This window comes from Alligator mississippiensis, chromosome 12, assembly GCF_030867095.1.
Source record: "Alligator mississippiensis isolate rAllMis1 chromosome 12, rAllMis1, whole genome shotgun sequence".
NCBI lineage: Eukaryota > Metazoa > Chordata > Crocodylia > Alligatoridae > Alligator > Alligator mississippiensis.
Genome location: NC_081835.1, coordinates 34,486,782 through 34,507,293, shown reverse-complemented (window position 1 = coordinate 34,507,293; position 20,512 = coordinate 34,486,782). Strand labels below are relative to the sequence as shown.

The window sequence follows — 20,512 nt, the reverse complement described above, 5'->3', positions numbered from 1 at the left end:
AAACTCCACAGTCTTACAGATAGGAATTATTCAGATGCCTTTTAAATTAAATTGACCATATTGTCAACTGTTTGCTTCCTCCAATAAAAAAAAACAAACTCTACAGTCATCAAAAGGAAAACACACCAGAGCCTCAGTTGATGCCTGGTGATAGGCTAATGGAATGAAAGTACCACTGGAAATTATAGGACCCTGTTAAATGTGAAAGCTCTAATATGCTTAAAGGACTGACACATCCCCATTACCTGTCATGCAATCATGGCAGGACTACAGTAAGACACTTTACCTGGATGGTTTAGTCATAGGTGATCCTGCCTGGATTAGATGACCTCATGAGGTTTCTTCCATGATCCTAATAGCTTCTGTGTCAGCCTTGTCAGTTCAGATCTTCCACACCCATTAGAGAAGACTAGTAGGCTGTACTAGGGGGACAGTGACAAAGATCAGAGAGCCCCTGCATGGGGACAGACTGCAGCCTACACTTTGTTCCTGTGTCTCTTTCACACTACAAGGTGTGAGAATGCAGCCTGATCCCTCTCCCTAAGACAGGAAAAAAAAGAACGAGAGGAGTCCCCATCCTGCCCAAGATAAAGTCAAAGGAGAGACCATGTGCATTGTATCAAGGGGGACACAGCCTAAAATTACATTACTGCTGTAAAGGCTATAATACAGATGGCTCTGCTAGGAAAATCTGACTAGAAAGGGAGGCAGGGGCCTCACTGCTTCAGAAGGTTTAAGAAGTCCCAGATGGCTTTTGGCTTCTCAAAAAGAACACAAGAATACCAGAAAAATGCCCTCATCTTTGCCATGGGAAAGGCGGTGGATGATATTCTATGTGTCTTTCCCCTCACTGAAGAGCAAAATACAGACTAAAAAAGTGAAAAAGTTTTTTCTTTTTCAAATACTCATTTGATAGGTAAACAGAATGTTATATGTGAAAGGGCCAGATTTAATATGCCAGGAACAAGGGGAAACTGCAGGTCACACTCTAGCTGAACATTGCAATTATGAGGTTGGGGTGGGGGAAAAACACATAAGAGACAGGATTGTTGTGGATATCAGAGACACAAGTTTATCAACACAACTGCCATTAAATCAGAACTCACATGAGTAAAAATCTTAACAAAATTAAGATGCAAGAAACAATAATATAATTTAGGAGCTAATAGTATATCTAAAACTGCAAATGTCAGATAAAATTCTACATTAGAAATTTGTGGTCATTTTCAAGAAACCAGGTTGTGACAGAATTTTCCCTCTTTTCTCCAATCTAAGTGATACAAGAGTTGATAGTTCTCCTACTGGGATTGCCAGCAATGCAAGGACTCTCTCATGCCCATGGGAAAGTAACTTCGGGCCCTGTTACCAATATAGTTTAAATCTACATGACCCAACCTGAAGGAATTTAAGAATCAAGATGCTGAACTAAAACTGAAGTAGCAAAAAAAATGTCCATACTGAGTGTAGAGCAAAACCACTACCAGATCTTCTGCTAAGGGACAATCATTTTAATATTATAAAAACCTTAGTCTGTCTGTCTGTCCCTCCATTTTTCACACTCTGATTGGTTATCTTGGCAGCCAACCACAATGCTTAAGGAAACAACCAATCAGGGTGCTCTGCACAGAGAAAAGCGCCACCATGACAGCAGGGACTGAAGGGCCAGAGCAGGGGGATGAGGCCAGTGGTGCTGTCCTCGCCCTCCCCCCCACCCCCCTGCCCCCCATGCTCCTTGGAGGTAGAGGGGGACGGCAGGGACAGTGCTCCCATGATAGTCGGGTCTGAAGGGCCAGAGCAGGGGGGCCAGTGCCACTGGTCTTGCACCCCACCCCAGTCCCTCAGTCCCTACTGTCATGGCAGCGCTGTCCCCACCATCCCCCAGCAGGGCCGGAGTTGGGGGGGGGGGGGGGACAAGGATAGTGGCACTGGCCTCACCCCCCTCCCTGGCCGTGCTCCTTGGAGGCAGAGGGAGACAGAGAGGAGGGGGAAACGGGCCTGGACCCAGTGGTAGGGGAGGGGGAATGGGGGGGAATGGGGCCAAGCGAGAAGTGAGGGCAGGGCCAGATGCAGAGACAGAGGGGGATGGCAGGGACAGTGCCACCATGACTGCTGGCCTCATTCCCCCCCAGCCCCTCAGTCCCCGCTGTCATGGCGGCACTGTCCCCACTGTCCCCCTCTGCCACCAAGGACCACGGCCACAATGGGCGGGGTGAGCCCAGTGCCACTGGCCTCACCCCCCAGCTCTGGCCCCTCAGTCCCCACTGTCATGGCAGTGCCATCCCCGCTGTGCCCCAGCAGGGCTGAAATGGGATGATGAGGACAGCACCACTGTCCTCACTTGCCTCCCTGGCCCTGCTCCTTGGAGGCAGAGGGGGATGAAGGCAGAGGAAAACGGGCCCGAACCAGATGCGGCAAAATTCCATACCATTGAACATGCTCAGCATATATTAAAGACTAGCCAATTCCTCGTGTAGAATGATGGGGGGAAGAGGGAATGGGGCCAGAGGCAGAGCAGCAGCAGCGCAGGACATTGGGTGGTGCTGCTCCATCACCGCCCACTCCTCCTCTCCCCCTTGACGGGCAATTGGCTAGTAGAATCATAATAAGTTAGGGTTGGAAGTGACCTCAGGAGGTCATCTAGTCCAGCACCCTGCTCAGACTAGGATCATTCCCAATTAGATCATCCCAGCCAAAGCTTTTTTTTGCCCAGGTTTTGAAAACAGCCAAGGATGGAGCTTCTATCATCTCTCTGGGTAACCTGTTCCAGTGTTTTACTACCCTTCTAGTGAGAAAATTCTTTCTAATATTTAACCTAAACTTCCCTTGCTGCAACTTGAAACCATTGGTCCTTGTTCTGTCATCTGCCACCACTGAAAACAGTTTAACTCCATCCTCTTTTGAACTCCACTTCAGGTAGTTGAAAGCTGCTATTAAATCCCACCTCAGTCTTTTCTTCTCTAAACTAAATAAGCCCAGTTCCCTCAGTCTTTCCTTGTAAGTCATGTGCCTCAGCCCCCTCACCATTTTTGTTGTCCTCCACTGGACTCTCTCTAATTTGTCCACATCTTTTCTGTAGTGAGGGCCCAAAATTACTCTAGCTGTGGCAGCTACTCTACCAGTGCTCAGTAGAGGGGAATAACCACTTCCCTTGACCTACTGGCATCACACCTACCAATGCAGCCCAGTATGCCATTAGTCTTTTTGGCAACGAGGGCACACTGCTGGCTTATTGTACACTGAACCCCAGGTCCTTTTCTGCAGAGCTGCTGCCCAGCCAGTCAGCCCCCAGCCTGTACCAGTGCATGGGACTGTTCCGTCCTAAGTGCAGGACTTGGCACTTGCCCTTGTTGAACATCGTGAGATTCCTTTTGACCCAATCCTCCAATTTGTCTGGTCACTCTGAATCCTAGTCCTACCCTCCAGAATATCTACTACTCCCCCCAGCTTGGTATCATCTGCAAACTTGCTGAGTGTGCACTCTATGCCATCTTTCAGGTTGTATGCCTCAAAAGCTCCCAGATGTTTGGAAGTATTCAAAATATGACAGATGTGCCTATATCCTACTTAGTGGGCGTGTCTACATGAGACACTCAAGTGTGCAGTAGCGTAGTTTATTGTGCAGTAAGCATGTGTGTCTACACATGTGCACGCTTATTGCACAGTAAAAATGTTTAACCATGAGTAAATTTGCTACCTGCAATTTACTTGTGATTAATTACAGTTATACATGTATAGACATGACCTGGGAGTTAGTTTGCTTGCCTCCGGGCTTGGAGCCTTCCTGTCCCAGGGCTGGGCTGCCTCAGACCTTTAAAAGCCTGCAGGCACTCAGAGCCCAGGGGCACACCAGCAGGGAACCTGAGGATACTCCAGGCCCCACTGTCCCCCTGGGCAGACCACAGGCTGCCTGCCCTAGCCTGCCTGCACCCCGGTACCACTGCTTGGCACCACCTGCTGTGTGGCTGCCAGGCCTATACCATCCAGTCCTGTAGGCTGCTCCAGGATGCTGCAGGTTCCAGCCAGCACTGCCAGCCCCCAGGCCCAGCTGCAGACACCTTCTGGCCATTGTGGACAGCTCCACCTGCCTGCAGCCCACCCCCAGCAACCTACCCTGAGCTTGCAGGTGCTGTAGGGCATTGTCCCTGCCACATGGCTGCCAGTCCCATGCTGGGTCCCTGTGCTGTGCACTGTCCAGGCCCAGCAGCACAGGGACAGCCATGAGGGGGCACAGAGAGCTGGTGCAGGAATCACGGTGACATCGTCCTTGTCCTCAACTGTTCCCACACTCATGCCCGCCACCTGGGGCCCCAACTGGTGACAGGAGGAGACTGGTAACCTCGTGACACTGTGGGGTGAGGTGGAGGTGCAATGCCAGTTCAAGTGGGGTGGGCACTCCAATGCCTATGTCTATAAGGGGCTGTCAGCCTGGTTGCAGGAGTGTGGACACTACTAGTCAGCATGACAGTGCTGCATAAAGGTCAAGGTCTTGCAGGTACAGTGGATTTCCAGTACTGGCCACCATCATTGGTCGGGGAATGTCCTCAAGTCGATGCCCTTTATGCAGCAACTGATGGAAATCCTCATGCCCGAAGACCCAAGCCATAGCCATGCTGTCTATAGCAGCACGGGCAGCCTGCTGAGCCCCCAGCCTGACCTGGCATCTCCAGTGACAGTACCAGGGAAGGGTCCCTCAAGTGTACAGTAGCCTGTCCTGCTGAGCTCCCAGGCTGCACCCTCCACCAGAAGCTTGGGGAGCCCAAACCAGTGCCTGCTGAGCAAGCTCTGCAGCTCCAGGGCCAGCAACAAGGCATGGCCAGCCATGACACCACCAGCTGTCAGCAGCACCAGATCCTCCCTGGTGGGGGCCCTCAGCCAGGCCTTCACCCATTTCACCTCACCGTCCGAGGACACAGCGCAGAACCGCACGCCATCGCTGACAGCCATGACCTCGCAAAGCTACCAGCCACACCAGCCCCAGCCATATGGTAAGCCCTGCTCTGGGGGGAGGGCCCTGCCCTCCCCTCCCTTTCCCTGCCCTTGGCCCTGGCCCCTGCTCCTGACCCCCATCCACTCCACTCGCTCGCACTCCCCTGGCCCCAGGTTCCCCCACAGCACATAGGGAGATGGGACACAGTGCCAAACTTTATCAAGAGCCTGTGACCCTGCAGCTAGGTGGGCATGGGCCTCTCACATGCCGAGGAACAAGTTGATGTTGGTGGCGATGTCCTCCTTGGCTGCGGGGGACAAAGACGTGTAGTGCAGCCACAGGTATTCCTCCAGGCAGAAGTAGAGGTTGTGGGGCAGCCTGGGCTTGCCTGCTGCACTGACATAGGTCAGGGTCCCATTCCAGGTGTTCAGGTTCACTGAGGGCACCATGTCCATCATAATCAGCATGGCATAGTGGGTTGGGCACCCCTCAGAATAGGCAAACAGCTCCTCACACACCACCCAGGGCATGCACACCAGGGCATGCTTGGGTGGCAGTGCAGGCGTGAGGTGGGGGGACTGACCCCATGATTCGTCCCTGGAGAAGATCCCTGCAGGGAGGGCAGGGCTGCAGACTGCCCCTTGCCCCAATCGTCTGGGAGCCCTGCACACCCCAAGCTTGAGTGCCATGGCCTGTGCAGCAATGCAGCAGAGTGGTTGGCCTGCTGGAGGAGCAGGGGGCAGTGAGGTCTGGAACTGCAGCAGCAGGTGCTGCCAGGATCCTGGTCTGTCTCACCCTGGGAATGGTGGGGGGAGAGGGGGCAGGCTGCCTGCGGCCAGCACCCAGCAGCCTGCTGGCCCCAGGGGAGTGAATAGGGATGGGGGGCTTGGCCAGAGACCACCTGGGCCCAGGCCTGCCAGGCTGACTTAGCATTGTCCCTGGCCCCCTGTGCATGCCCGACCCCCAATCTGAGGCTGAGCACCACCCAGCCCCTGGTGCAGAGCACCTTATGCCTGAAATGTTGCAAACTGTCGCAAACATCTTTTGTGTTATGGCTCTACAGGGCCTGTGGCTGCATGTGGGGAGAAGCTTCACTTGGCATCCAGGATGTGGCCTCAGAGTCACCGCTGCCCACAGCTGAGGACCCTGGACAAGACCCCCGTCCTGGACTTCCTGGCCATGGCATCGGAGAACCAGCCAAGAGACAGCACATGTTGTGGGTGGAGGATGTGGCCCACCAGAACAGGTGGTAGACAGAGGACATTGCCCATGAGGAGGCAGGGGACTGACGCAAGGAGGTGTGGGACCAGGAGCACTGGGAGTTCTGGGCACAGCTCCTGGCCCTGGAGCATAAGCAGGTGGTTGCCCTGTGGGAACAGAATGCCATTCTGGCCCAGGCACTACAGGCCATGGACCATGACCACTGGGTGCTGGACACCATTCTGGCTCTAGCGGTTGCCTTCATGCCACCCACTTCCCGGCCCCCAACCCTAGTTCTGCCTGCCCCTTGGCATCCATGTACCCCCCTCCACCCTGCCCTGGGTCCGGTGCCATCCAGCCTCCCCGCCTGGGCCTAGCCCTGCTGCTCACCCCAGCTCCACACAGGAATGGAGCTGGTGCTGACTTCAGCAGGGCCAGGACCACATGCTGGCCCTGCTGGCCCCGGACACTGAGTGCCAGAGGGGGAGCCACCTGTGCTGGGGGAGTATCAGACACTGTCACCCCTAAATGAGCCCCACCACTTGCTGCACTTGCTGTGGCGTGACCACCGGTGGAGGAGTGGCCAGAGGCTCGGTTGCTGGTCACCTGGCTCTGTTCCCTAGTCACCCCTGTCCCAGGGTCCCCCACCCCAAGACAGAATAAAACAGGACCTTGTACAAAGTTTTCATGGGGAAAAAGGTGTTTTATTGTTGGTGAGTGGGTAGGGTGGGTGGCGTAGGCTCTGTTTGTTAGGAAGTGTGGGGGAATGGGGACTGTGTTTGATGTGAGGGAAATAAAAACTTTTTCTTTTGAGATGTGTCTGCATTGAGTGTGGTGCTGGGGGTGGGTGGGGGGGTCTGTGGGCAGGTGGGCTAGAGCAGGGAGTGCTGAAGGAGGTGGTCAGCCAGCGCCTCCCACACCTGGTGTCCTGGCCCCTTCTGGCAGGTGCACAGCTCTCCTGGGACCTTGGTGGTGGGGGAAGCTGCTGCTGCCACGGGTGATGATGCTGCTTCCAGGTGTCCTCCATGAGCTGCACTGTCTCCATCCAGGCTTCATAGAGGAGCTTATCCTGGGTCTTGCAGATGTTATGCAACACACAGGCTGCAATGATGACTTGGGGGAGGTTGTTTTTAGTGAGCTCCGGGCAGGCGGTGAGAATGCGCCAGTATCCCTTGAGGCAGCTGAAGGCACACTCCACCAGGGCTTGGGTCTGGCCCAGGCAGCTCTTGAAGTGGGCCTGGTGGGAGTTCAGGTGACCAGTGTAGGGCCACCAGGTAGGCAGGGTCCCTGATGAGGAAGGGTGGGATCACCACGGCACCCAGCTGGAGGTCCAGCACCCCAGTGCAAAACGCCCACTGTCCACCAGGCCCAGCAGGCCGGAGTTCTGGAAGCCACAGGCATTGTGGGCACTGCTCACTCAGCCAGTGCTCACATGCATGAAGTCCCTATGGTGGTCCATGATGGCTTGGAGCACAATGAAGTGAAAGCCTCTCTGGCTGTAGTAGGGGCAGTTCCCGTTGGGCAGACAGGTGATGGAGATGTGGGTCCTGCAGAGGGCCCTGATGCACTGGGGGAATCACAGGGCATGGAACCCCACCACCACCACCAGGGGGTCAGGCACATATAGCACGGTGTCCCCCAGCACATTCTGGAGGGTGCTGCACACCTCCAGGACAGCCTCTCCAATGGTGGCCTTGCCCACACCAAACAGGTGGCCAGCGTACCACAGGCTGGCAGCCATGGGTAGCTTAAGCAGGGCAAGGGGCCACCTCAGTGCTCATGGGGAGAGGAGGCCACATGTCAGTATGCTGTTGCTCAGGGTGGGGCCAGAGCTTCTCCAGGAGGTCCTGGAAGGTGGCTCAAGTCATGTGGAAGGTCTCCAACTATTGCTCGTCATTCCAGGTATGCTGACAATGTACAGCCACCAATCCTGGCTGGCTTGGTGGGCCCAGAGGTGGTGGGGTTAGAGGCCCAGGAAGGCTCTGGTGGCTCCAGCAGTTGTATCCTGATGCCCGTTGGTGGTGTCCCTGCTGGGGTCCAGCCAGGCATATGCGGTGGAGGCAACAGGTGTGTGGCAGAAGCCTGGCAGGTGGTCACTGTGTGTGTGGAAGCCAGGAGGAAGAAAGCTGTGGGCCAGGCAGTGGTCAGCACAGTGGGCCATCATGGCAGCCAGCAGGAGCTGAGGGCACTGTTTGTCACTGCAGGGTGGGAGCAGCCATAGTACTGGGAGGCATAGGTGGGGAGGAGAATGCTGCCATGTGCTGTCCCTGCACTGAGCGCACAGTGGTCCTGGCGGTGGAAATAGCTGGCCACAGAGCAGCCAGCAGGGCTGCCTTTTGAAGAGGGCTGCTAGCTGCTGGCAGCTGCAGCCAGAGCCTGGAGCTCCCCTCTGGTGGCAGCAGGGGCCCATTGCAGAGCCCTGGGAAGTGAGAGAAGTGTGGCAGCAAATCTGCCCCTACTTCCCTGCGTATGTAAATGTTTGCCTGGCACCATTTACTTACAAGTAAACTTGTGCCACATCAAATGCACATGTAGATGTGCTTGGTGGAGACCTCAAAAGGCTTTTATTGGTGAAATAGAAATCATCTTCAATATCTTCTTCCACCACAAGAAAAAGCAGATCAGACACTGGCATGCAAAGGGTCAGAAAACAAAAGGAGTCCTTTGCTTAAAGAAGTCTACCGGAAATCTCCATTAGGGAGGAAAACTCTACAGAAGTTAGAACATGGTCAAGAAGACTGGCCAGATATCCTTAGGGAATTGACCCCTAGAGCCTTGTTGCACATTACATTTATGACATGTTAACGACATTTAACATGCTAACATCTGAATATTCAAACAATAAAATGCATGCGAAGTACCATCTTAGCAAAATTTGGAGTTTTCTGATGAAGAGTATCTCCAGATCTTATTACCTAATTAATGTTGTGATAACTTCTGACTTCTAACATATAATCAGGAGACTCCAGTGTAGGGAGAGGAGTTTGTTGTCCTAGCCCCCCATGCCACACTGAAGCCTTGAACTGGCCCTGGTACAGTGCCAGAGCTAGGGGCAATAAACAACTGTGTGTTGTTCCTACTCCCTACAGCACACCACAACACTGGAGTTTTTGAGGGCTTTGGCACTTAAGATGCATTCTATTTAGATTATAATAAACATTACTGTGAGACTACTCAGAAAACTTTCTAACTCATAGCAATTCTTACTGCAACCTAAATAAAATACAAGTGTTATAGTTCAGTGTTAATCATTTGGAAGTTGTGACCTAGTCTTGTTTTTTTTTTAAGAAAGGGAGATGTGGAGGGATGAAAGAGTCCTGGTCCTTCATACCCACTACAGTATAAGTTTGTACTAGAGGGACAGTAATAAAGACTGGAGAGCCCCTGCAGGGGGGACTGATTATTAACCACACTATGGCAGTGTGTGTGTCCCTCCCTCACATTACAGTGACTGCAGCATCTGAAGGAGGAAGATAGGAGAGAAAAAACTCAGCAAATAAATGTTGGTGAATAGAGAGACAGAATAGGAGTGGGAAGACATAAATGTTTTATTAGGCTGGAGGTGTCTAGAGAAGGGATAACTTGCTGTTACCAGATAATTCTACAGAAGAAAAAGAAATACAATTTCTGTGTATATGTAGACAGTATTAATAGTGTGCCAGAAATAGCATTAAAAATACATAGTATAGGTTTTGCAGAACCATTGAAAACTGTTCTCATTGGGCATAGCTACATAAGCTACTAATGTGTAGCCATTCATGTGCAGCTTATTGCTCTGGAGTTTATTGTTCTCGAGAAGCTCCCAGACATGCTGTTTACAAGTGTGCCTGGACCACAGCACATTGAGATGGATTGGAGCAGTCCCAGCTGCCAGCCTGGGGCTAGTGTTTTTCCGCCCCCCCAAAATATACAGGCTGGCTGGGGCACAAGGGTGCTTCAGTGTGGACCTAGCCAGCAGGCAGCCCCCACACTGAAACATCCTTGTGCCCAAGCCAGCCCCATCAGTGTCTACAAGTGCACTGCTGTGAACAAAAAAACTCCACAGCACAGCAGGAATTGTATTTACAAGGACTATCCTGCTGTGGAGTTTATTAGTTTTGTGGACCCTAATAGGGACGCATGTGTAGACATTGAGATTTTTACTGTGGAGCTAATTAATCAGCTCCATAGTAAATATCTCATGTAGACATGCACACTGTATACTACATATGGCTCCAGGCACATAGGTCTTTTTATGAGGTTCATAACCATTGTCACAGCACTGTACTGGATTTCAGATAAATTGTTCTTTTAAGATGAGGTTTTAGAGGAAGTTAATACTGCCAATGAATGGTGCCAGCTAGTGGCCCTTCATAGATAGTTGCAGAAGAGAACCAGAGGCTAATAAATACAGTTGCCTCCAGTGAAGCAACAACCCTCCATCCTGTGGATGGAACAGGTAGATCCTTGTTTCTGCCTTTGCAATGAACCATGTGGCAGAGTTGAACAGATATACCAGGGGAAATATTTCATGCCAAGGGCTACCATCTAGTCAGTTGTTTAAGGAATTATAATGGTGCATTTTTCATTGAGGTCCAATATGTTGACTCTTATATAGCTCTTCTGATCTGCTTTATCACAAGAGAACTGTTAAAGTATGAACTATTCATTTGTCCACTTCTTTTTCAGGACCAGGACTTGCATTCATTGCCTATCCAAAAGCTGTCACCATGATGCCTCTTTCTCCACTGTGGGCAGCTTTGTTTTTCATGATGCTTATATTCCTTGGATTGGATAGTCAGGTATGAATTAAACATCATGCAAATATTATATCAGATCCTCAGCATGTATAAATTAGCATAGTTTCAGTGAAGTGAGAGGAGGTATCCAAGTTTACAACTGAGGAAGATCATGGAGCTGGGCAGGGAACAAACCCACAGCCCATTCCTCCCTCCCCTCCCCCAGTCCCACACTCACGGAGCTGGGCTGGGAACAAGTGTCACAGCCTTTACCTGGTGTGCAGGGCTTCCCCAATCTACTAGTGGGGCAGCTAGAAGTGAGCTAGCTGCTGGCTGCCCCACCAGTGGATCGGGCAAGGGGGCTGGGACCAGCCTTTCCCCTGCAGCTCTTTCTAAGTCTCCTGCCCCTGATTGGGGAGCCAGGGCCAGGTGCTTGCTGCTGCTGGGACAGGGGCACATTGCCCCCACCCCAGCAGCAGGCAGCTGTCTCCTGGCCACATGCTCCCTGCCAGCCCCTAGGTTACCACCTTGGGGGAGCCTGGAGCTCCCCCCTGTTGCAGCAGGGCCCATTGCAGGGCTGCAGAAAATGGTGCAAATCTGCTCTGTAATCCCTCTATAGATGCCTGCCCAAAAATGCTTATTCCGGATTAGTTAACACCAGAGTAAATCTAGGCCAGAGTCAATGCATGTGTAGACATGCCCACTATGTAGCATTGGTTAGGTTACTTAACTTCTCTACTTAATGTTTCTCAACTGTAACATGAGTCAAACAAGCACTAACTATCCTCAACAGGCTTTTGAACATGAGTAAGTTAATACACGTCTGAAGGCACAGGGAAGTTATTGTCCTATTGCGTAACAGTACAGTGAGGGAGAAATTTCTGTGAGCACTTTGGAATGCCTCTACACTATTTAAGTTAATGTAAACCCTTCTATGTAGACTATGAACTACATATGGCCTGTGGACCAGATCCAGGCCACTGAGCCATTGGAGTCCACCACTTGAGCCAGGGAGCTTTAGCTGCACCACAGCTGGACATCAGGGAGGCTTTGTCTGCACTGCAGCCTGACATCAGGAAAAACCAGCAGTGAAAATAGTATGTCAGAAGTACTAGTTTGCTGGAGACCACAGCTGATTTCAGTCATCCCACCACTGCAGAAGCATGCCAACTGCTGATGTACATTCAAATATGGTGCTGGCCATCTGCTAGTACCAAAATGTTTTTTACCTTTTAGAATGTGGATACAGACTGCAAATCTAGGGAGTTTCAGCTTCTGGCTGTGGGATCTTTTCCTTCTCAAACTTTTAGGATTTTCTTTATACAACATCCTCAAGGATTGTTCAGTCTCTCTTTGATAGAAACACAGAAGGGCACTTGGTGAGTTCTGTAGCAAATCAGAATCCCCAGAATAGAAGAGATGTGTATTTTATTTGTACGTGTTGTTGTTTCTTCCAGTTTGTGTGTGTTGAAAGCCTTGTGACAGCTGTGGTGGATATGTACCCAAAGATTTTCCGAAGGGGATACAGAAGAGAACTGTTGATTCTTGCCCTTTCAATTGTGTCATACTTCATTGGCCTAATAATGTTAACAGAGGTAAGATACCCTTTGATTCACTTCAGAGCTACAGCCAAGTGTCATAGAATCATAGAAGAGTAGATCTAGAAGGGCTATCAAGAGGTCATCTAATCCAGCCCCCTGCTCAAGGCAGGATCATCTGTGTAAACGATCTCATGCAAGTGGCTGTCTAACATGCTGTTAAAAACTTCCAGGGATATAACTTCTACAACTTCTCTAGGTAATCTATTCCAATACTTAAACTAACAGTCCTAGCAAGAAATTTCTTGCTAATACCCAATCTAAAATTTCCCTTGTTACAATATAAAATTGTTACCACCTGTCTGGTTGACTGTGTCAGCAGAGAATAGTCTATTCCCATCCTTTCTATAACCATCTTTCAGATTTAGAATCTCCTTTCAATCTCCCCTTCTCCAGTACTTCAAACCATTTCTCATAAATCACATTTCATGGACTCCTAATCATTTTGGTTTCTTTCCACTCAACTCTATAACTGGTCTATATCTTTCTTGAAGAGCAGTGCCCAAAAATGGACACAGAAATTTAGACAAGGCCTACCAGTACTGAATAGAGCAGAAACAACACTTCCTTGATTTGCCAGTAACACCCCTGTTAATATTGCCTACCATGCCACTGAACTTTTTTTGAAAAAAGAGAACGCTGTTAGGTTGTATGCAGCTTAGTGTCCACTATAGCTCTCAGCTCCTTGTCTTCGTACTGCAGCCTAAATAATCATTCCTCAGACTGTAATTATATGTGCACCTTTGTCCTTATTGAATTTAATTTGATTAATTTGGACCATTTTTCCAGTTTTACAAGGTCATCTTGAATCTAATCCTTTATTCCAAAGTTTCAGCAACTCTACCCAGCTTAGTTTCATCTACAAAATTACCAACTGTGTACTCAATCCTGTCATCTGAATCACTAATGAAGATTTTAAACAGTACTGGGTGCAGGACAGACCCCCAGGGAACTCCATACAATAGCTCCTTCCAAATGGACATTCAGCCATTGAAGCCTTCTCATTTAGCATGATGACCCAACCCCTTATGTATCCACCTGTGACAGCACTGGGCCCCAGGGATAACCATGACACTCTCTGGTGGCCACTCAACTCCTGCCCCACTATTGGTCCTCAGTTACCCCCCTTTTTCTCTTAGATGCCACAACTTGATGGAATAACTTTTTGTGTGCATGTGTTAAAGAGAGAGTTCCCCAGGTTCCCAGGGTGAGCCCTCTTTCATTTGGCCAGCAGGTCCCTCCTGTACCTGGCTGACTCTAGTCCTGCCCCTCAAGGATAAAATTGGAACCCCCCTGGCCCTGTCAGTGTCTTACAGGCTATTCATGACCTCCTTCCACCTCTCTAGCCACACCTGTGCCTCACAGATGTTATTCAATGTTCATTTGGAGAGCACCTCAGCCTGTCCAGCCTTGGCCCCTTTATTCTGGTTGTGCCCTTCAGCCCAGGTCCACTGTCCTGGAACATAGCTTCTGCACTCCTGACTCCTGTCTTGTGCTCTGAGCCAACCCTCAGGCCTTCTGGGTCCCCAACCCCAGGCTGGGCTGTTCTCCCTGTGGGTCTCCCAGCCTGGGCCTAACTCACTCAGTCCTTAGCTGTCTGAGTCCCTGACCCCAGGCTAGGCTGCCTGCCACCAAGTGTCCCACCAGGAACTTCTTTGTAGCCACAACCCAGTCCTTCTCAAGCTTGAAACATAAAATAAATGCAAGCAAGCTGCTTCAGAAACTAGAAGTTTTCCCCACTCATAGATTCATAGATTAGGGTCAGAAGGGACCTTGCAGATCTTCTAGTCTGACCCCTTGCCCTGGGCAGGAGAGAAAACTGGGCTCAAATGACCCCAGCTAGGTAATCGTCAAGCCTCCCAAGGTAGGAGCCAGCACTACTTCCCTTGGAAGCTGGTTCCAGAGTTAATGCTGCCTGCAAGTCAGACCTCCTTTGAAGCCCTCTGATTCCACCTCCCCTGGGTGGCTTGGTCTCTGGCAGTCCTTTTGTCTCAGAAGCTCCTCTCCCTGAAGCATACAGGGCCGGACTGCCTGCCTGGCCTCAGGCACTGGGCTTATGTGCGCTGAAGACCCACCCCCTCCTAGAAGGTGGCTCCCTAGCAATGTGCATGGTTTTCCACTTGCTGTCCTCTGCTGCAGCAGCCAGCTGCTCTTGCCTCTTAAAGTAACAGGGGCCTTGGACCACCTTACAGTACTTTAGTCTAGTCTGTAATTCCTTAGCTTACTAATGACAAAATGTCATGGCAGATGGTGTCAAAAGTCTTGTTAAAGTCAGGTTGTAATGGTATAGCACATCCAGTGCTCTTTTCCCATCCACATAGCCTGTCATCTTGCTGTAAAACAAAATCATTTTCTCAAGCCTGACTTGCTCTTGGTGAATTGCTGCTGGCCAGTCCTGATCACCTTGGTATCCTGTAGAACAGGGCTGCCCAGCTTGTAAGTGGAGAGGAGTTACAAGCTGCAGTCTGCTCCAGTGTGGGCCAGGTGCCCCTGAGGCCAAACGCTGAGTGGGTGTATCACCCCTCTCCCATACCACACTACACACTGATGCCACACACTCCCCACTATGTTCAAGTCTTCCAGTGTCCATATTGTGCTTCTTTCCTTTCTTCTTTGCCTGAAGATTTTGAATTATATCATAGCATCATCACTACTATTCAGATTGCCTCCCATCTTCACATTATCAACCAATTCCTCCTTGTTTGTGAGCAGCAAGTCAAGAAGAGCTTCTCCCCTAAGAGAGTTGGCCTCTCCTTCACCTGTACCAAAAAGTTCTCTCTCCGCCACCTTAACCACCTTCAACTTTATGGCAGTACTAAATCTTCCCAGTATTTGTGGTGCATGGCTTCACCTTTTTTACCAATGGAGTGTAGGTCCTTCTTTTCTAGTACAAGGGCTTCATAGGTGTTGTTTACTTGAATGGCTGGGGCCTCAGAAAAGGAATGCTGTCTGCTGCCAGTAGTAACAAGCTACCAATTTCCTCTTTCCTGAGACTCCAGCTCTTCCTTGCTCTCCAGTGCGTTCTCTGGCTGACCTGCTTCTTCAGTCCTGCAGATCTTCCAGACCTTGTGTTCACAGATGTTTCTTAGCATAGCCATTTCTTCCTGCAGCCTCCTTACCTAGTTCCTGAGGGAATCCACCAGGAGACACGTCTCACACTGCAGGCACTCTCCCATCTACCTATCTTCTGCAGTGACAAAAGCAGCCTGTACTCCTTTTAATGCCACACCAGGACCTAGGTGGAAGCCTTTGTCGCCCCTGGACAGAGCCTGAACAGGTACAGGCACAGGAACAGTTGGCAGTGGTTGTGGCTTTGCTGTTATGATGCCTTCCAGACATCTGGCAATGGGGGCATTTGTTCTCCTGCTATCTCCTAGAATGTCCTTTTTCCTTTCTTGCCTGCTGCTGTTCAACAAGCTTACAGTGAAAAAATGTTGGAATGCAGTTTGGCAGCCCCCTCCCCCCACTGCAAACTCAGGTAGATGACCTGTTGTTAGCAATTCTTGGATTAATGGGAGTGTGCAGCAGTTTTGAATGGTGACTTTATCTAAGACTCTATAGCCCACACAGCTGAAGCAAGCCATCCTTCTTTGGTTAAGAAAACTAGGTTCCTGGGTGGAGACATGGAGGGCCTAATGAACCCTTTTAGAGGTTCTCCTTGATATACTCCTTGAGGGCCTTGAGTTCTAGTTTGAGGAGGGATGTGTCCAAAAGGGATTTGCGTACCTGACACAACGTCAGTGAGGCAATCATATGAGTGATGTGGGGGAAGTTGTTTTTCCCCCTTCTTATCAAACATGTCAGCCAGGTCCCAGTACTTTGCAGGGAGAGATAGATCACTGACTGTCAGACTGGAACCCTCCAGTGGTTCAGGCTGCATTCCCTCTGCAGATGGAGCGAAGAGCCTAGCAGTTTTGGGCCTGATCTGCATCCTAACCTGGGACACTTCCCTGAAAACTTGTCCATCTACAGTAAACAGAACGAAATCAGAGTTCCCTCTGCCAACCACAGAATATTGAGGTTATGGTATGACAGCCACGGTGTCCCCACAATGGTTAAAAAAGTCAGGGGAATTAAATAAATAGAAAACAAGGAGCTCCCAGTGTTCTCCTGTATTTCCAGGGAGACCATTTCCTGGGTCATGGGGCCCAGAGGGCAGGGTGAACTGTTCACTGACTCTGCTATATCAGCAGTCTGTTTCAGCCTAACTGTATGGCAAAGGCTGAGACCATAAAATTCCCCAAGGCCCTTGTGTCCAAGAGGGCCAGCTGGGATATGTCAGCTATAGTCAGATGCTGTATGCAGAGGGGAACTAGCAAAGGGGAATCTTAGTCTCTTGCAGTGATATGGGTTCTGGTACACATCAGAAGGACTAAATGAAGAATAGGCAGCCGGTTTTGGTGTTGTGATGCCTTCCAGACATCTCACTGATTGTTCTTCTGCTTCCTCCTAGAAATTCCTTCTTCCTCCCAACCTGCTACCCTCTACTAAAACTGGGCTGGTTGGTTTCCTGACAGTGAGTTGGAGGGACAGATCTGAGGAAAGTTCCCAGCCTCCTCACAGCAGAGGCAGAGACCTTCTGAATATCATTCCCCTTTTCTTTTGGGGACAGCCTCTTTCTTATTGTCTCTATCTGCATTGGCTCCACTAGTGGTAGTGCAGACACTTCTGGGTTCCTGGCAGGTCCTAGAGGCTGGGGTGTGGCCCACTTGTCTTACCGATGTTCTGACAGAAGAACAGCAATTTGAATATAAAAGTCAGTAAGCCCGTCCAGGGTTGGCAGAAGCTCAACTTGAGTTAGCTCATATCCTCATGGAGCTCCTGCTGTAAATGAAAGTGCTGAGCTGCCTTATTCCATTCTGTATCTGTGGGTAGGTGCCTAAATTCATCAGCATAAATGGACACAGAGTGATGGACCTGACTTGTGTATTTCACCATGTATGTCATGCACAGATCCCTAAAGATTCCAGCTATTACCTCGATAAAGGCTTGAGAACTCCAAGAGCAGGGAGACCCAGGACAGGGCATATCAAGTCAGGAGAGTGATTATCAGCCCCAACCTGGCAACATCTGAGGTTTACGTTCTGTGGCACGGTCAGAAAGCTAGGCAGCATTGATTAATGAATCCCCAGAAGCCATAGGGGTCCCCATTGAATTTATCTGCTAGGGGAATCTTAGGTTCATGGTTTGCTGGAGGGACTAGTTGAATAGCCAAACCTGGGAGAGGGGTGCTCAGGGCTTTCAGGCCTGTGGTTGGGCTTCCAAATCTTGAGGTGCAACCAGCAGGTCAGCCCCAGAGATATGATCCAGTGGCTGCTTCATCCTGCCACAGCCTCACCAAGTTATAAATTGGCAGCTGAACAAGCTGTCAGAGTGCACAGAGGCATTATGCCTAGTAGTTAGAATGGGGAAGCATTACCAGCATCTGTAGTCAGGGGGCAAGCTGAGGTCAAACTGGGGCTCATGCACAGGCATAACCAGAATCAGTTGTCAGGAAGAGAGTCAAGATCAAACTGGGTTCAAGCAACATAGGCAGTGATACTGGAGTCACCCAAGCAAGAGCTAGGCCTGTGCGAGGTGACTAGTATTCACTTCAGATTTGGCCGATTCAGGGGACAGTGATTTGATTTGGTGATTCAAATCACTATCCCAAATCAATTCAACTGAATTTGATTCAGAGATTCGGCAGCTGCCGAATCTCTGAATCACCCAGACCCATCTCCTGCCCGCTCTCCCAGATCAGCAATGGCTGCACTGCCCGCCCCAGCTCCTGGCACTTGGGGGGAAAAGAAGCCCCGGTTCACTGGGTGCTGCTAGGTGGGGGGGCTCTGCTGGGTGGGGGGGCTCCCGCTGTCCCCCACTGCCCCACAATGCAAGGGGAGCTCTGTACAAGGCCCCCAACCCACCCTGCTCCCCCAGTCACCCCCATGACTGCCCTGCCTGCCCCAGCTCCGGCCCTTTAAAAAAAACAAAACAGAAGTCCCCCAGACTCACCATTCCTGCCCAGCAGGGATGATCCTCACTGCCCCCGCTGAGTGGGGGGCTATTTCATGAGCCCCCTGAAGCCCCAAGGTCACTGTAGGTACAGTGAGTCCCAGGGGTTTTCTTGGTTTTTTTTCTTTTTAAACAGCCAGAGCTGGGGCGGGCAGGGCAGCCATGGAGGATGGAACAGTGTGAAGAGCATCAGGGGGGCTTGTGCAGAGCCCCTCACACAGCATAGGACAGTGGGGGGCAACAGGGATGCCCCCCCCACCTGGCAGCCCCTGGTGAATGGGGCTTTTTTTTTTTAAAGCACCGGGAGCTGGGGTGGGAGGGGCAGCTGTGGAGGGGCTGGGATAGCAGGCAGGGATAGGGTCTGGCAGGGGTCCCCCCATGGTTCCCTTCCCATTCCTCCAGCCCCTTACCAGCTCTGAGTCACACCGGGGGCTGTCCGAAGCATTGAAGCTCTCCAAATCTTTTCTGAAGATTCAGAGAGCTTTGAATCAATTCAGACCTTTTAATTGGTCCCCTGATTCGATTTGGAATTGGAAATTTGACCACCGAATTTGGCTGAATCTCCTCTGAATCGAATCAACACCCAAAGCTTTGCACAGCCCTAATGAGAGCTATACACATACTGAAGCCAGTTTGTGGCACAGCAGGGCCCAAGTGCTGCAAGAGCTCCTTAAAAGCATCCCTAAAACCAATCAGCCAGCTGAGGCTCAGGTGGCCTTTCTGAGGAGGTTGAGTGTTGCTGACCTAGTTACTCAGCTGCAGTGAAGAGGCCTTGCATAAACAGACAAAAGTCACCATTCAAGTAAAAGTACAGCATAGTCCAAAGAATGTTCTTAGCTTTTAGTCAACATTTGAAAAACAGCACTGATTTGACGGATAATCTTGGTAACTATTTTAACCAGTGATTCATAGGCATGAAAATGCCAAAGGCTCTATATCATCCCTCTGCTCATCCTATCATTTCTCCCCAGACACTCCATGCTAATCCCATCTGATATGAGGTATTTTAATATTGGCAGCCATCCCCTCCAGAATCAGAGCAATGGTGAATATACCAGTAAAGAATATCTGGTAAAACTAAAAAGAATATTAGTGTTCATTTAACTTTCACTTAAAAACATCAAAACAAGACCTCAAGCAGAAGAATAAAAAATACAGATACAAAAGTCATCTATACATGTGCCAGATGTCTGTTCTGATACGTGCCAATTAGCACACAACAGAGCAGACTCAATTAATTGAGTTTGCTGGAGCATGTTAATTAATGCACTCCAGCAGTCTCCGCTTCTTGTCTATTCAGTGTCACCACGCTTCAAAATGGCAATGGAGGCATTTTAACTAAAGCTCATCAAACAAGTTTTAGTTCAAGTGCTCCTGCCACCATTTTGAAATGCAGAATACTGAATACATGTGACACTGCTGGGACTTTAATTAAAGCAGCTATCGGAGACATTCTGATTAAAGTGCCTCCCCCCTCCCACCCTGGAGCTTGTGTATAGACACCCAAAATGGGTAACACCTGGCTGGATGACAGCATTACAGAGAGGGATCTAAAAGTCTTGGAAGATCAGAGACTCAGTAAGAGTCTGCAGCTGCACAAAAGGCAAGTGCAGATTTGGGCTGCATCAATAGAAGCATTAGGTGCAAGATATGGGAGGTGATAGTGCCTGTTTACTCAATATTGGTTCGGCCTCATGTAGAGTATTGCGTGCCTTTTTGGCTGCATATTTTTAAAAGGACATGGAGAAGTTAGGGTTCCAGAAGTGAGCAACAAAAATGATAAAGGACTTGGAAGGTAAGTCATCCAGGAAGAGGCTGAAGGAGCTAGGGATGTTCAACTTGTGGAAAAGGTACTTTAGAAGTGAGATGATAATAGTCTTCAAATATCTAAAGGGCTGCCATAAAGAAGAGCGAGAACACCTCATACCAATGGGTTGAAGTTGCAGCAAAGTATGTTTAAATTGGATATCTGGAAAAATGTCTTCATTGTTAGAACAGTGAGGCTGTGGAATAGACTGCCTAAGGAAATTTTAGGAAGTGGTTGGATACAAATTTGTCAGGGATGATCTAGGAGG

The 20,512-nt window shown here is 50.0% G+C and overlaps 1 protein-coding gene across 2 annotated transcripts in view; it reads left to right on the top strand.

Moving 5' to 3' along the window:
* The window catches only part of SLC6A11 (solute carrier family 6 member 11), a 303,122-nt gene that overhangs the window by 262,393 nt on the left and 20,217 nt on the right, over window positions 1-20,512 (top strand). For both annotated transcript variants that reach the window (XM_014595398.3, XM_006263824.4), the window contains 2 exons: window positions 10,796-10,908; window positions 12,303-12,440. In XM_014595398.3, coding sequence (XP_014450884.1) covers window positions 10,796-10,908; window positions 12,303-12,440 — 251 coding nt within the window. The remainder of the gene's footprint in view (window positions 1-10,795; window positions 10,909-12,302; window positions 12,441-20,512) is intronic.